This window comes from Zosterops lateralis (genome assembly GCF_965231275.1).
Source record: "Zosterops lateralis genome assembly, chromosome: 17".
Lineage (NCBI taxonomy): Eukaryota > Metazoa > Chordata > Aves > Passeriformes > Zosteropidae > Zosterops > Zosterops lateralis.
The window spans coordinates 4,715,173-4,729,231 of record NC_139777.1 but is presented as its reverse complement, the minus strand read 5'-3'; the positions used below and the strand labels follow the sequence as shown (position 1 = coordinate 4,729,231).

At 43.4% G+C, this 14,059-nt stretch overlaps 1 protein-coding gene across 2 annotated transcripts in view; it reads right to left on the bottom strand.

The window, feature by feature from the left end:
• The window catches only part of GRK3 (G protein-coupled receptor kinase 3), a gene marked incomplete at its 5' end in the record, with an annotated part of 60,307 nt that overhangs the window by 11,674 nt on the left and 34,574 nt on the right, over window positions 1–14,059 (bottom strand). For both annotated transcript variants that reach the window (XR_014591278.1, XM_083873657.1), the window contains 8 exons: window positions 275–341; window positions 1,544–1,644; window positions 1,820–1,886; window positions 3,868–3,975; window positions 4,813–4,907; window positions 5,660–5,790; window positions 6,203–6,281; window positions 12,192–12,291. Coding sequence is in view for 1 of the 2 variants with exons in the window: in XM_083873657.1 (XP_083729783.1) it covers window positions 275–341; window positions 1,544–1,644; window positions 1,820–1,886; window positions 3,868–3,975; window positions 4,813–4,907; window positions 5,660–5,790; window positions 6,203–6,281; window positions 12,192–12,291 (748 nt within the window). The remainder of the gene's footprint in view (window positions 1–274; window positions 342–1,543; window positions 1,645–1,819; window positions 1,887–3,867; window positions 3,976–4,812; window positions 4,908–5,659; window positions 5,791–6,202; window positions 6,282–12,191; window positions 12,292–14,059) is intronic.

Genomic DNA, 14,059 nt, shown 5'->3' with positions numbered 1-14,059 from the left:
AAATCCGGGGATAAAACTCCCCAGTTTAGAGACAGCAAAGGAAAGGAAACCATGCAGTCATTTGATCCTGGAAATGTAATAACTCATTCCTAACAATCAGAGAGATCTGCAGTAATGAATATTCATCAACAACCCTCCCTGTATTTGTGTGAGTGAGCACTTAGTGCCGGGCACTGTGACCCTCAAGTTTTCTGTTCAGTACCTGTTTGGGTTTATTTTCCTTTTACTGCTTTTAGCTTTTTAGTCAGCTAAAATTACAGTCTTCATCCTTTACCTTCTGTAAATAGACTTGCTGCCAATCAATGCCTTTGAAGAAAGGATGTTCCTTTACTTCTTGTGCGCTGCAAAACAGAAGTGACTGAAGTCAACAAATGAAGGGGCTTTTCAAGTGTATTCAAGGAATACAAAGCCTTCAAAGGTCACATTTCTATCACTTGAGAACATCGGGGAAACGCGCTTTTTTTTTTTGGCAAGAAAAACGGCAAGAATTTCTCAGTAAACAACAGGAGAGAAGATTTTCATGTGGAAACACTTGGAAAAAGTGCTCTAGGGCTGGCAGGCAGGAACTCCTGATAGCAAACAATGTTCCTCTGCTGTCAGATCCCAACACTGATCTGGGTCAGATCCCAGCAATGATCTGGGTCAGATCCCAACACTGATCTGGGTCAGATCCCAGCACTGCTTGTAAATAAACAGATTACTGCACATTATTTCACCTTATACAAATTTTATGGGTCAATAATCAACTACTCTTGTTATGCCCCAGGGAAAAGCAGTCTCAGGTCATTATCAGAGAGGGCTCCAAGATAAACCCCTCTGATTGTCCCACTGGAATTGGAGGCAGCCCCAGGCTCAGGTGTGACCATCAGCTACCTGTTATCACACATCCCCATGGTTTCTCAACAGTTGTTTACTCCTCTCCTTTTCTCTCTTAGTCTCACACTGGTTTCTGAACCAGGAGATAACAATTTCATGAACAGCTACCAAGCAAAGGTGAGCTTGGCAGGAGCAAGGAGTGTTTTGTAGTCAAGAAACAAAACAAAAAGCTCTTTTCCTCAGAATAATGAAATGACATAGGCAGCACCAGCAATACTCACAGCTTTTTGCTTGGTGGTTTTGGGATTGTGAGGTTCTTTTTTTTTTTTTTTTTTGTATGTAATATGCTCCTATCATAACAGATACAACATAAGCAATAAATTTTCCCTATCAGTATGTCTGAGTCAAGTCATATGATTTCATGCCAAAACAGATTCAGGCAAAACCAGAAAAACAACCGAGGGATGAGAAGTAGGAACACCACCCAATGCAAGCATGACAGCAGGGAACTCAGGGGAAGGCTTTAAGGACAGAGATTGTCCAAAAAAACATGTCCAAACCGAAGGAAGCCGAAAAGTAATTCCATGCAGCAGCACTTTTCAATGCTCTCCTTCCAAAATTAAAATCCTCACAACAGGAAGCAGATTTTTACTTGAAATGAATTCACTCATTGACAGAGAAGTGGAAATTTTTCAAGGCAGAGGTCCAAGGAGAAGACAACACCTACCTTCTTCCTTGGCATCCAAGCCTCTTGCTCACATCCCGCTGCAGGAGCCCTTCCAGAAGGGACTTCAGCTCGGGAGAAAAGGAATCCGGGAGCTCCACGTTCTGCAGAAAAAGGAAACACAAAGAGATTATTCCACGATCTTGTCTCTTGATGGTGTTTGCAAACAGCTCTCCCATGTGTAAATACAGCTCTGGGGGAGAGCAGGGGGTGCAGTGCCAGTTTTAGGGGGAATGGGAGCTCAGGGAACATGGGGATGTCACTGAGGCCAGGCCTTACCACGGTGAGCGTCATCCGGTCGATCTCGTGCTTATCTTTGGTTTTGTGCTGCCTGAAAGGGCTGTGCCTGTGGAAAGAAGGAAAAGAACTCTAATAAATGTAAAGCCACAGCATTATCAGGGTATTTCAGCTGTGGCAATACCAGGAAAGAGTGGAGCATCCTGTTAGTCCCATCCTTCCCCCTCATCAATCCTGCGCTGCAGAACAATCTGATCCACAGGAAGGTGAGTAGAAAGTTGGGTAATTCTAAAACAGTGATCTGGCCTTAAAGATGTGCTTCAAATGCCTCACCAATTACATCTAGCTCCCAAAAACCTGAGTAGTTTTCAGCTAACAAGGAAACCCCAAGCAGCCATCACCCACATGGATTTAAATCCAAGGATTTCTATTGGGAAGGTGAGCAGGACCCACTGAACTCATCATTCCTCATCATGGAGAGTGAGGAGATAAGAGATCACAGATCCCACAGCATCAGCCACTGGGAAGATATCTGATGGCATCTTGTAAATTATCAGCTTCATCCCTTTCCTGCTTTATAATTCTGGTTTGAATTTGAATTTTCCTCTAAGCTATGGAAGACTGTGGCACATTAGAGATTTATCACACAGTCCTTTGTGAAAGAAGGCAGTATTGTAATAAGAGATATTTTGATTACATTGAGGCTATATTCCCTGCTTATTTTCTTTAAAACCTTGAGGGGATGATGTTTTTCACAATAAAAATGTTATTCACTTATCAATTCCATTAATTAGCTATTCTAAAGCATTCTGGCTTACCACACGGCAGAATGTACCAGCACGTTTCAACTGGAGACCTGCTACTCTCAAGTTATTTTCCTTTTATTATCAAAAATGTGCTGATTGATGGATGCAATGGATGGACCAGGGCTTCAGTTTTTCTCTTTTTAGCATGACAGGTAAATGGTTCCCACACAGCCTCATGTACTCTGACAAGGAGGCTCTGAGTAGATCAGGGAAGAAAATGATTCACTGGCGACTTATGGGCAGATTCTGTGCCAGACTAAATTTACCAAATACCAAAAAATGGCACCATGTGCCCAGCCCTTGTTTTGGGATGTGTTTAATTGGCTTCAGAACAGATGAGGAATGAGAGTTCACCGTGAATAATGCACTGATACCACCCTGAACATCTCTGCCAGGGAGAATCACAGCTCAAAGACTGGCAATTTAAACACCACTTCTTTCTTTATTTGCACCCTTACATTGTCTGCTTTGTGCACAATTAATGTTAAATTGATACAGTTCTAGAGTTCAATTCACAAGTCACACACTGACCTTCCTTTGTACAGTGTCTGGATGAAAATAAAAGCTTATAATTAATTATGTGTGAGGATACAGGATGACCTAATGATCAACCTTTACAGAGAAGCACTGTGAAAAGCCTCAGATTTCTTCTGGTTTGCCATTAACAGTGAGCGTGCCATTCTCAACAAGCACTTGCCCATCAGTGCTTGTTGACTGCTCACATAAATCCCATGGCATTAATCAATTCCAGACACGTAAGTTTAATGAGAAGGCAACTGCTGACAAAGCTGTAATTATCATGTACCTTTGGACACTGATAAGGTAACAGGCCAGATTTCAGCAAATGGAAAGATCCACACTTTGTAGCTGGCCCAAACCCTGCAGGAGGGAAGGTTGAATAGCACAAAAAAATGGGAGCAGTGCAGCCAAGAGCTTCTTCACAACACCAGGTCTCAGCCTAACACGAAGCCCACGATTTAACAGGGCTGCTTAGAGCCCTCCAAGGAGCAACATCACAGCATTTTATAACACTACCAGCTGCCAAGAGAGGAGTGAACTGCTGCCAGCAGCAGTTCAAAGAGCAGATAGAGGACCTGCCTTCCTCGTGTCCCACACCTGTAGCTACTGCAGGATGCAGGGCTTGGAAGAAAGAGCCTGGTTTTGTCTTTATAGGGACATGGGTCAGCACTGAGGGATCACCTGTGACACAGGATGTCCTGCTATTCCAAGGGACACCCACAGAGGCCCCCAGGCTCCCAAAGGCAAGGCAGGAGCCCCACTCACCCCCTCAGCAGCTTGAAGAGCATGCAGCCCAGGGAGAACCAGTCAGCACTGCTGTCGTAGGCTGTGCCCTTCTGCAGCACCTCGGGGGCCATGTACCCGTGGGTTCCTCTGCAGAGCACAACAGCACAGAACATTCATTACACCCAACGTTATCACTAGGAAAAAATCATTAAAAATCAATATTCTCTCAATAAGACAACCCAGTTTGGAGAGAATTAATTTTAATGATTTTATTTGGCTTCCAATGGGTTTTGTGTGTCACCTGTGTGAGCACAGGACACTCCTCAAATCACCCTGGGCATCACTAGAAGAAGCCACCAGGTATTGCTTTTACCCTTGACATACTCAAAACACATGGACTTTTTTCAAGAAGCTACTGAATTGTAAATCTCTTAAGGTGTGACAGGCTGGAGTTTCCCTTTTTGCATAAATTCCGAGACTAAATCAGGGCAATTGAGGACCTAAGAACAAAACATGCCAGGTAAGATGTGAATCCACACACAACTCCAGGAATTCAGATCCTAGTTAAATCCTGATGGCAAGAGGCAGAAAGGAGGATAATTTGCCTCCAGTTCCATGAAGATCCAGAAAGAGAAAAACACAATAAATCCAGGATTTTTAGTCAGTTTGGGAATACTTAATTACCAGGTTGGGACAATTAAAGCAATCTGGTACTTTAACTCAGTCAGGTTCTTCTCTGAGCAGTGAATCATCCCGAAATAATGTGTCATCTCCCAGCCATGCCTACACATCAGCTGCTACAACTGTGCAGGAAAACAGGGAGAGGAGCCCAAAAAACCTCATTAGAGCCTCCAGCTCAGCAAGCCTGGGCCACACAAGTGTCATTCCTCCCCTTCAGGCGAAGTTAAGTTATAATAAAGACAAATTCAGGATGTATTTAGGACTACCTGTATGTGCAGCAAAGCTCCCAGACATAATACTCACACACTGGCATGTGGCTTCTTTTTGGAAAAGTCACAGGCCAGCCCAAGGTCTGATATCCTCACATGCCCATGTTCATCCAACAGGATATTTGCAGGCTGGAAACCAACACAGGGAGGTGAGTGTTTGGTATTCCCCAGCTGACAACTGCAAACTCTCACAGCACAGCAACTCAAACATCAATACTCCCTGGTAATTGGTAATTGCCTTCTTTTATTTAACATCAATATACCAGGCACTTCCTAGATAAAAATCTCTGTTCTCAGAGAGCACTACCATCAACTCCACAGGTTATGAAATACTGAATAACAGAAGGGAATAACCAGGCAAGGTTTGAAACACAAAGCACGTAATAAATGAGTAAATCCATTCTGGCCTCAAGTTGCTTTTGGTTTCCTCACAGCAGGGTCTGTGTGTGGCTCTTACACCTTTTATTCTCAGTCTCTGGGCAGATTTTTATTCCCTTGTTCTGTCACTTGGTCCAGGGACTCTTCTCTGGGACCTGTTCTTGATTTCCCAGCTGTCAGTGAAACCCCCCAGCATCTCTCATCCTGCTGTCCCCCACCACACACACAAAACCCTCTTTCAGGGCTCCCAGAAACACAGTAAACCCTCTAAATTATTCCCATCAGGGAGATAAGAAACACTTCACAGGATTTACTGACCCCAGGAAGCCTCTCCCAGGCTGGTTAAACTGGATAAAGGCACAGATTAGAACGACTTTGAAAAAACTTATTACAAAAATCAGGCAGATAAAGAAATAATCCTGCCAAGGAAAGGTTCAAAGAAAGGTAATCCATGGTAAGTTATCTGAGGGCCTGTGTGGATGCAGCCACCAACCATTCATTACCTTCAGGTCTCTGTACACCACGAAGCGATTGTGCATGTGCTCTAATCCCAGGATGATTTCAGTAGCATAAAACCTCATCTCTTTTTCAGAAAACACTCCGTGCTGGGAGAGGTGGTAGTGCAAATCTCCTCCTGAAATGAGAGTTGAGATGTAATGAAGTGAATGGTAAAACCTTACCCTGCAGGCAGACAGGGTGACACTGTGGGGGAACAGTGCAGCTTCTGGAGGTTTTTATCACCTGTGGAGCACACAGCCCCACCCTCTGCAAATCTGTGTGCTGACAAAATAGCTGAGAAAGTTCCTACAGAGATTTGATCGGTCTGAAACTCCATTTTAAAATTCATTTATTTCATAAACATTTGCATTCAGTGACTAATCCAGCAGAGGATTTCCACACAAGCAAAGGCTGTACCACACATTGGCTTGTGGAGAGCTGAATAAATCAGCTCATAGAACAGCCCAGGCTTGAGGGACCAACCATCTCAGCAATCCTCCTGCCAAAATTTCTGTAACATCATCATCATCTGAACAAGTCTTGCTTACCATTCATGAGGTCCAGAATGAAGCAGAGCTTGTCAGGGGTGTGGAAGGCATAGGTCATACAGACTATAAAAGGACAGTCCTGCAAGGGAAGAGCAAAGAGGCTCACCTCAGGCAAAAAGCAAAGTGTGACTTTAGGAAAGCTAAAAATACATCTGATATTTTTCCTGTGCTATTTGCCAGTATTCCCAAGTTCTCTCCTCACTCCTGAAATGCAGCTACAATTGGTAACCACTGTCCCCCACTGTGAGGGCCCTGCCCAGGTGACAGTGCAGGTGTTTGGCCCCCCACAACAGAGGAGTGAAGGAATGCAAACACACCAGGCAGGAAGTTGGGATTCTGGAGCATCACAATGTTCAGGAAGCAGCAACAGCAACATCCAGATCTTGCAAAACTCACAAAACCAGGGCCGTGGGGGCAGCTTTAAGAGGCCAGAGCAGAGCAACTAGGGCAGGGATGGGTTACACCCATTTGATGCACCTGAACCTCAATTCACCCCATGTTTAAGACAAGCAGCCATAAAAAAATTCCAAATTTTTGTTTCCAAGGCCTGGCCATGTGCTGGTACCTCCATGGCACACATCCAAGGCCTGGCACACCTTCCTCTGCACTGGGCCTATGCTGGATGCAAGGGCTAACTCATAACTATGGAATTGCTGAGGTTGGAGAAGCCCTCTGAGGTCACTAAGTCCATCCCCCAGTACTGCCAAGGCCACCACTAACCCATGTCTCCAAATGCCACATCCACACATCTGTGGAAAATCCTTCCTGGGATGTGACTCCACCAATGCCCTAGGTAGCTGTCTGGTGCTGGAGAACCCTTTCCATGAAGAACAGACCTGCTTTGGTCCTGCTGGCCACACTATTGCTGATACCAGCCAGGAGGCTCTTGGCCAATGACCAGGGGGTGGCTGCCACCTCATCAACTCCCCCTCCAAAGCCATATGGGATGGAATCATGGAATGCTTTGGGTTGAGAGGGACCTTAAAGCTCATCTTGTTCCAAACCCCTGCCATGGGCAAGGACACCTTGTGGTCAGAACCAGGGCTGTTTGGTGAGTCTGCAGTGATCCCTTTGGGAATGGCTGTGCTCCTGGGCTGCCCCACTGCACAGCTGATCCCAAAGCACCGAGGCTGGCAGGGAGATGATCCCAGAGGAGCCCAGGCCAGCCCTGAGGAAGCAGAGCGTGGCCTCACGAGACTCCAACAATGCTCCTGGCACTGCAGGATGGATAAGGGAAAGCTCTGGGAATCTCTGACAGGAACTGGCTCCCTTTCCCAAATTAGAAACAGCAAAACACAGCGGCCTTGGGCAGCGCGAGGCCAGCCCTGGAGAGAGGAAAGGGAGGGACAGGGACACTTCAGAGCCCCTTCATCCTTCCATGAGGTTGGAATTTAAAGGTTTCTAGACCTGCCTGTAACCCCACAGTGCCTGGGTATATCCTGCCCTGCTCCAACCCAACTGCACTTGATGTTTTAATCCCCCCAAACGCTCCCTGCAGAGCGAAGGGATGGGCGTGAAACACCTGCACAACATCCAGGAAAAAAAGCTAAAATTCCTAAATGGCCCTAAAAATAAGGAGCCTGATGTGGTGTCTAACACAAGATACCACCTCTGGTTATGAACTCTGTGTTGGGGATTATTGTAGCTGCCACTTAACTTCACAACAGCAGCTTTAGCAGAATTATTAACTTAATTTCCTGCATCGACTGGGTAATTCAGAAGTGTGCCCAAGCAGAGCTCCTAAAATTTCAGAGCAATCTAATTACCCAGAAGGATTTAGTGGTAGAATTTAAACACCACACATAGACAAATAAAATGGTTTTTCTACACCAGAACATAGCTTGCTTATATTTTTATGGATTTTAAAAATAAAAGTTATCTGGAAGTGTAAATGTGATGCATAACTCGTTTTTGTGCAAGCATTCCTAATTTTGTCACTACCCTCTCCCTGCGTAACAGAGTGAAAAACTGTACTGCAGTATTTTCCTGACACAAAAACCACAGCAAAAGAATAATCTGCAGCATAAAAAAAAAAAAAAAACCAACAAAAAACACCACCCTACAGTTATTTTTTAAAGGACACATAAAGCAATAAAATCAATTTCCCAGGAGAGCAATTCTTCATTGCAGTCAAGTTTCTGCTCTGATGAAAATAAGCAACATTATGACATTAATGTGTGAATTAAGACCAGTTTGGAAAGAGTTCCTTACATCCTAACAGTCCTGGATTGAGTCCAGAGAACTGCTGAAGTCAAATTTGTGGCAATAAATCATGTAGAAAGAAAAAAAAAATATTAGAGCAACCATTAAAAAAAAAAAAAAAAAAAAAAAGAAAAAAAAAAAAGTAGAAATACTGTATTTTAAAGACATTAGCACATTAAAAAGTGCTCTAGGAGGAAACCTTTGGTTTTGAGTCTTCACTGGAAGCCAAGCACTTGGCTTTGGGACATAAAGTGACAGCAAACAGGGGTCAAAGGTGTCCAGAGCACAGAGCAGCTGTGTCCCATTTTAACTGGAGGGCAGCTCTGTCCTGACACGTCACTCAAGGATGTTTTAATCAGTCACTGATTAAAACGTGTGAAAACCAACCAAGTACCTGTTCTGCTCCAAAAAACCCAGATTATTGATCTCACAGGGTTATTGCTCCCCCCTCATGGTGGGTGGGACTCCTGGGGTGTCCTGGGCAGGACCCTCCAACTGAGGATATTCTAGGATTATGTTTATCATCCTTTGGAGGAAATCTTGACTCCAGCCATCAGTAAAATCATCTCAAGAAGATCTGGGTAAGGCAGCTGAGGTTTTTTAGAAAGAAAAAACTGGGCACCACAACAGACAGCCCTGCATGGCCCCTGGTCTTGCAACAGACAGATGGAATGATCCCCTCCTGCCCTCAGGAAAAGATTCACGGAATAACCACTTCCTTCCACCTCGGCACTGGCTGGTTTCATAGGGTCCATCACCACCTTGGTGATTTCCACGTTCCAGTTTTTGAATAAAAATCAGGCAAATATTGGCTGCTCCAGAAATTAAATATATTTCTCTTAAAATCTTTTCCCTGCTCTGTGACCTTCCAAAGATTTCACAATGCCTTCCCAGCCTGAAGGTCTCAGTGGGAGGGGAAGATGGGGCCTGTGTCTTGCAGAAGAGGAAACCCAAAGCTCAGTGACAGTTTGTCCCCGTTACACCACAGTGACACAGCAAAGGCACCAATGGAGACTGAGCCCTGCAGAGCCAAATTTGGTGCCGCCAGGCCCATTCAAGAGGCTCCAGATGCTCTGCAGAGCAGAGTTGGGCTCCTGAACCCACTGGAAACGTGGCCATGGAAAGCTGCTCTCACCACACAGCCACCCCAGCATGGAGAGCTCCCTGCTCCAGGAGTGCTGGGGAATGCTTGAGAGGGATGAACAGAACTGATTACACAACCAGCTGTGTCATCTGCACAGCTGTTATTATTATTATTATTATGCATTTTGCAGAGACATCTGGATTCCCAGTTAAATGACTAATTGTACTGTGATGGACTTCCCAGTTCCATCTCTGCTCTGGGCAGCACAGAACTGTCCCTGGGCACTCCATGAGCCACTGCAGCTTCTTTTCAAGGATTGAAGGAATTCTCTTATTCCACCCCCTTCAAACCTATCTCATTCTGCATATTCCGAGTGCTCCAGCCTCTCCTGCCCAGGTGTACCTGACCTAAATGAGCAGCACTTTGTACAAAACCTCTCTTCCAAGTCTTTCAAATTTCAGAGAATCTGAAAGAAATGTCATTCTAATGAGCTGATAATCCTTAACAAAAGAAACAAATGGTTCCCCCCCGCTGCTCCCGCTGCTCAAAGCTTCACTGTGTGCTGGCCTGGGAAAAAACTGCCTCCACCAGCAGCTCCTGAACTATTTTCTCTTCGAATCTCTAGGCATGCAAATTCACATTGAGTGCTGGAGCCACAGAATCACAAATTAAAGTTAATGGGACAATTATTACTCATTTGCCTTGGATTTCTTGTTTAGCCTCTAATACAGACCTACTCCCCACTGGTTTTCAGCAATCCTGACAGACGTGGACAAACCACAACTTATCTCTGGTGAAAACAGGTAACTTGATCAAAAAGTCTGAGAGGATAAATCACAGATCCCAGAATAGTTTGGGTTGGAAGGGACCTTAAAGTTCATCCAGTCCCACCCCAGCACAGCAGGGACACCTTCCACTGGCCCAGGTTGCTCCAAGCTCCATCCAAGCTGGCCTTGGACATTTCCAAGGATCCAGGGGCAGCCACAGCTTCTCTGTGCAATCTGTTCCAGGGCCTCACCACCCTCACTGGGAAGAATTCCTTCCTAATATCCCATCTAACCCTGCCCTCTGGCAGTGGGAAACCACTGCCCCTTGTCCCAAGTCCCTTCTGTGTTCTCCTGGAGCCCCTTGAGGCACTGGAAGGAGCTCTAAGCTCTCCCTGGAGCCTTGGCAGTGCAGGGATAACACCTGGACTTGAGGATCTTCAAGCTCTGTCCCACAGAGAAGCTCCTGTGAGCCCTGGAAGCTCAGAACAAAGCTCACTGCAGGGAATCCTGCTCCTGGCACAAAACCACACACGATTCCCCCTCATCTCCAGGGTGTATGCAGGGAACGGGGGCTGTGTGCCCACACTCAGTGTTTAATTCCTGCTCCTCGAGGTGAGGGAGGTGAACCTCACTGCCAGCATCACCCGTAGCCATGGGAACCGTGGTGTCACTGCAGTGAGGGCAGAGTCACCCCCAATCCTGCCGGGGATTTCTCTGAGCCCAACACACCCTCAGCCACCAGCCAGGGCTGGGGAGCCAACAGCAGGCAGGTGCTGGGCTTTGTGCACACACCGGTGATGGTTTTGACTTAGGAGTTTTTAAATATTAAATTAAAAATTTAATTTTAGTTATCTGATTTTAAATAAATCACTTATATTTATAGAAATTTTATGTTTATATAAAAATATTTTTTTATATTTTAAAATAATTAATAATAATCTGATTTTAAATAAATCACCTATATATAAATTTTATATATATATATTTACATTTTAAAATAATTTTATACTTTTAAATATAAAATATATATTTATATTCTAATATTTATATTTATTTTTAAATATATTTATATATTTTAAATATATTCTATTTTTAAAATATTCTATTTTTATATTAAATTTATAGTTTATTTTTATGTTCTATTTTAAAATTATATAAAGTATATAAATATATAAATATATATCTGAAATAAATATCATATATAATATATAAATATAATGTATAATATATATTTTAAATTTTGAAATTATAATTTTATATTTTTATAATTACATTACCTTTATAATATTTTTAAATTATATTTAAATTAAATTAAATTTAAATTGATTTATATTATATTTTATATTTTTATTATATTTTAAATTATATTTTATATTTCATTTAATATGTTTTTATACATTCATACATTTTATATTTCTATTTAAATTTATAACTAGACTAGATGGGCAGACTGGCTTGGTACACTTTGACTCAGTTACTGTACATAGAAAACAAAAAAGGAAAAATTGGATATCGGAGCAACAGGAAAGGGAGGATGAACTGGAGTTAGATTCCACAAAAATACTACCTAACTATAGCAAAAAAAAAAAAAAAAAAAGGAATATTTTTTACAAGACAGAATCGTGTTTTGGAAAAGTCTCAAACAAAAATACTTTAAAAAGGATATTTAAAAAGTCAGGAGGGTGGGAGGATGAATTGCCTCAGAAATGGGCACCCCCTCAAGCCTCTGCAGCAGAGATGCTCATTCTGAAGGACCCAAACTGATCAAGCACGTTTGGCTCTCCCTTCTCATTTCAGACACATTGCAAGAATCAGGGGGAGGCTCCAGTGGGGGTTAATTTTTGCATGTCACACAATGGAACTGATGGAATATGCATTATATGTAACAGCTTTTATATTACATGGAAGAAAAAAAGAGTGACATAGTGATACTTACTCCTGTACTGACAAGAGACAACATAATTCTTTCATTTAAGGCTAATGTTTCTCCTTGCTTCATCTTGATTCTCTTCTTATCTAAACATTTCATTGCATACCTGAAAAAAAACCAACAAAAACATTCAGAAAAAGCACCAAAAATCTCCTTTATCAGGACTATCCATTGGCAGTCAGGCCATGTACATTTACAGGATCCTGTAAGCAAGCTCCTGAAAGATTTAAACCCAGGACTAAAAACATCATTTCAGGCTAAAGAGAAAACTTCCAAAATCTCCCAGAATTAACACATTTCCAGCAGAAGCCTGCTGACAGAGAAATGTGCTTTAACAAATAATTCCATGTCCAAACCATCACAGCGAGATAAGAATTACACAACACATATTCATTTTCTCATTCCTACAAGCAAGGATCTGCCACAGGAATTAAATAACAGGAACTCTGTTATGGTTCCATTTAATTCCAACAGTTTCAGCTCTACCAGGAAAGCAATATCTTGAACACACGCTGAGTTTTATATATATTTTTTTTTTCCCCCCTTAATTTTCTTTCTACTCAGAAAAAGGTCAGATACACACAAGAAAGCTTTTTTAGTCTTCTACCATCTGTGCTACACAAATTAATAAAATTTTGCTCACAAAAGGATGTTACCCTAACAACCACAGGAGGATATGATCCAGGCTGGGTATTTTTCCAAGACGTTGGGTGAGTTCATTAATAGACATCAGTGAGAAGGACACGTGTGTTCCTCCACAGAACACTCCTAGACATGGGCACCCATGGATTTTTTAGGAAAACACCAGATTTCAGCAGTGCTTCAATTCCCATATCCCCATCCAGCCCTGGGGCCTCACCTTGGCTCCAGCTCCCAAGAACAGCCACGTCATTCCTGACAGCAATGTGTTGGGAGCGGGGGAGTGAGGGTGAATTTTAACTTTCCAGACTGGGAATATATTCATGTCTTCTTGCTGAGGAATCTGTGATGGGTGAGTAAAAATGAGCTCTGACCCTGCCCTGACTGGAGAGTGGGACTGAGGATGTTCAAGGCTGATGGAAATCACAGAAATCACAGAATGGTTTTAAGGGAACCTTAAATTCATGGGCAGGGACACCTTCCACTAGCCCAGGTAGCTCCAAGCCCTGTCCAGCCTGGCCCTGGACACTTCCAGGGATTCAGGGGCAGCCACAGCTGCTCTGGGAACTTGTCCCAAATCAAGTCTGTCACTGTCCTGCTGTCCCTCTCCCTGGAATGCTGCATCCTCTCTCTGTCCCTGCTCTAGAGCTCCTTGCAGGGGGGTCTGTCAGGAGCCTCAGGTGTGTGGGTGCTCAGGGAACACTACTGGTGTTACCTGGGAGGGAGGGGAGGCTTCCCACACTCTTTGCAGGCTCTAAGTGCAGCAGAGGCATCTAGAGGGGATGGGATCTGGGTCAGGGATGGGCACTCAGGTTTGGATAAAGTACTAAACCAAACCTCTACCCAGAAGCTGAGCCTCACCTTAAGTTTTGATTCGAATTTTAAAAAGAAGGTTGGTTTTCCTACATTTTGCTTCCCTTTGCTCTGTTTGTATCTGATAAAACCTCTCCTTTGGTTCACTTTTCCTGTCCTTCTCACTTCCCAAGGGTTTATCCACCTCCTGCCAGAGCCCTGCTCAGACAAAGAGATGGCTGGGACTCTGAGAACTGCCTCCTGAGTGTGCCTCAAGCTAAATAAAATGTTTATTTTTGTACATGGGCAAATGAATGAAATGTACATGGACAAAAAGTACCAAAGCAAGAATAAAGCCACCGTTGTGAGTATTAATATCAATACTTGAAGTCACTGGAGAAATACTGAATATAATAATAGCAACATTAAGACGTCCTCCACTT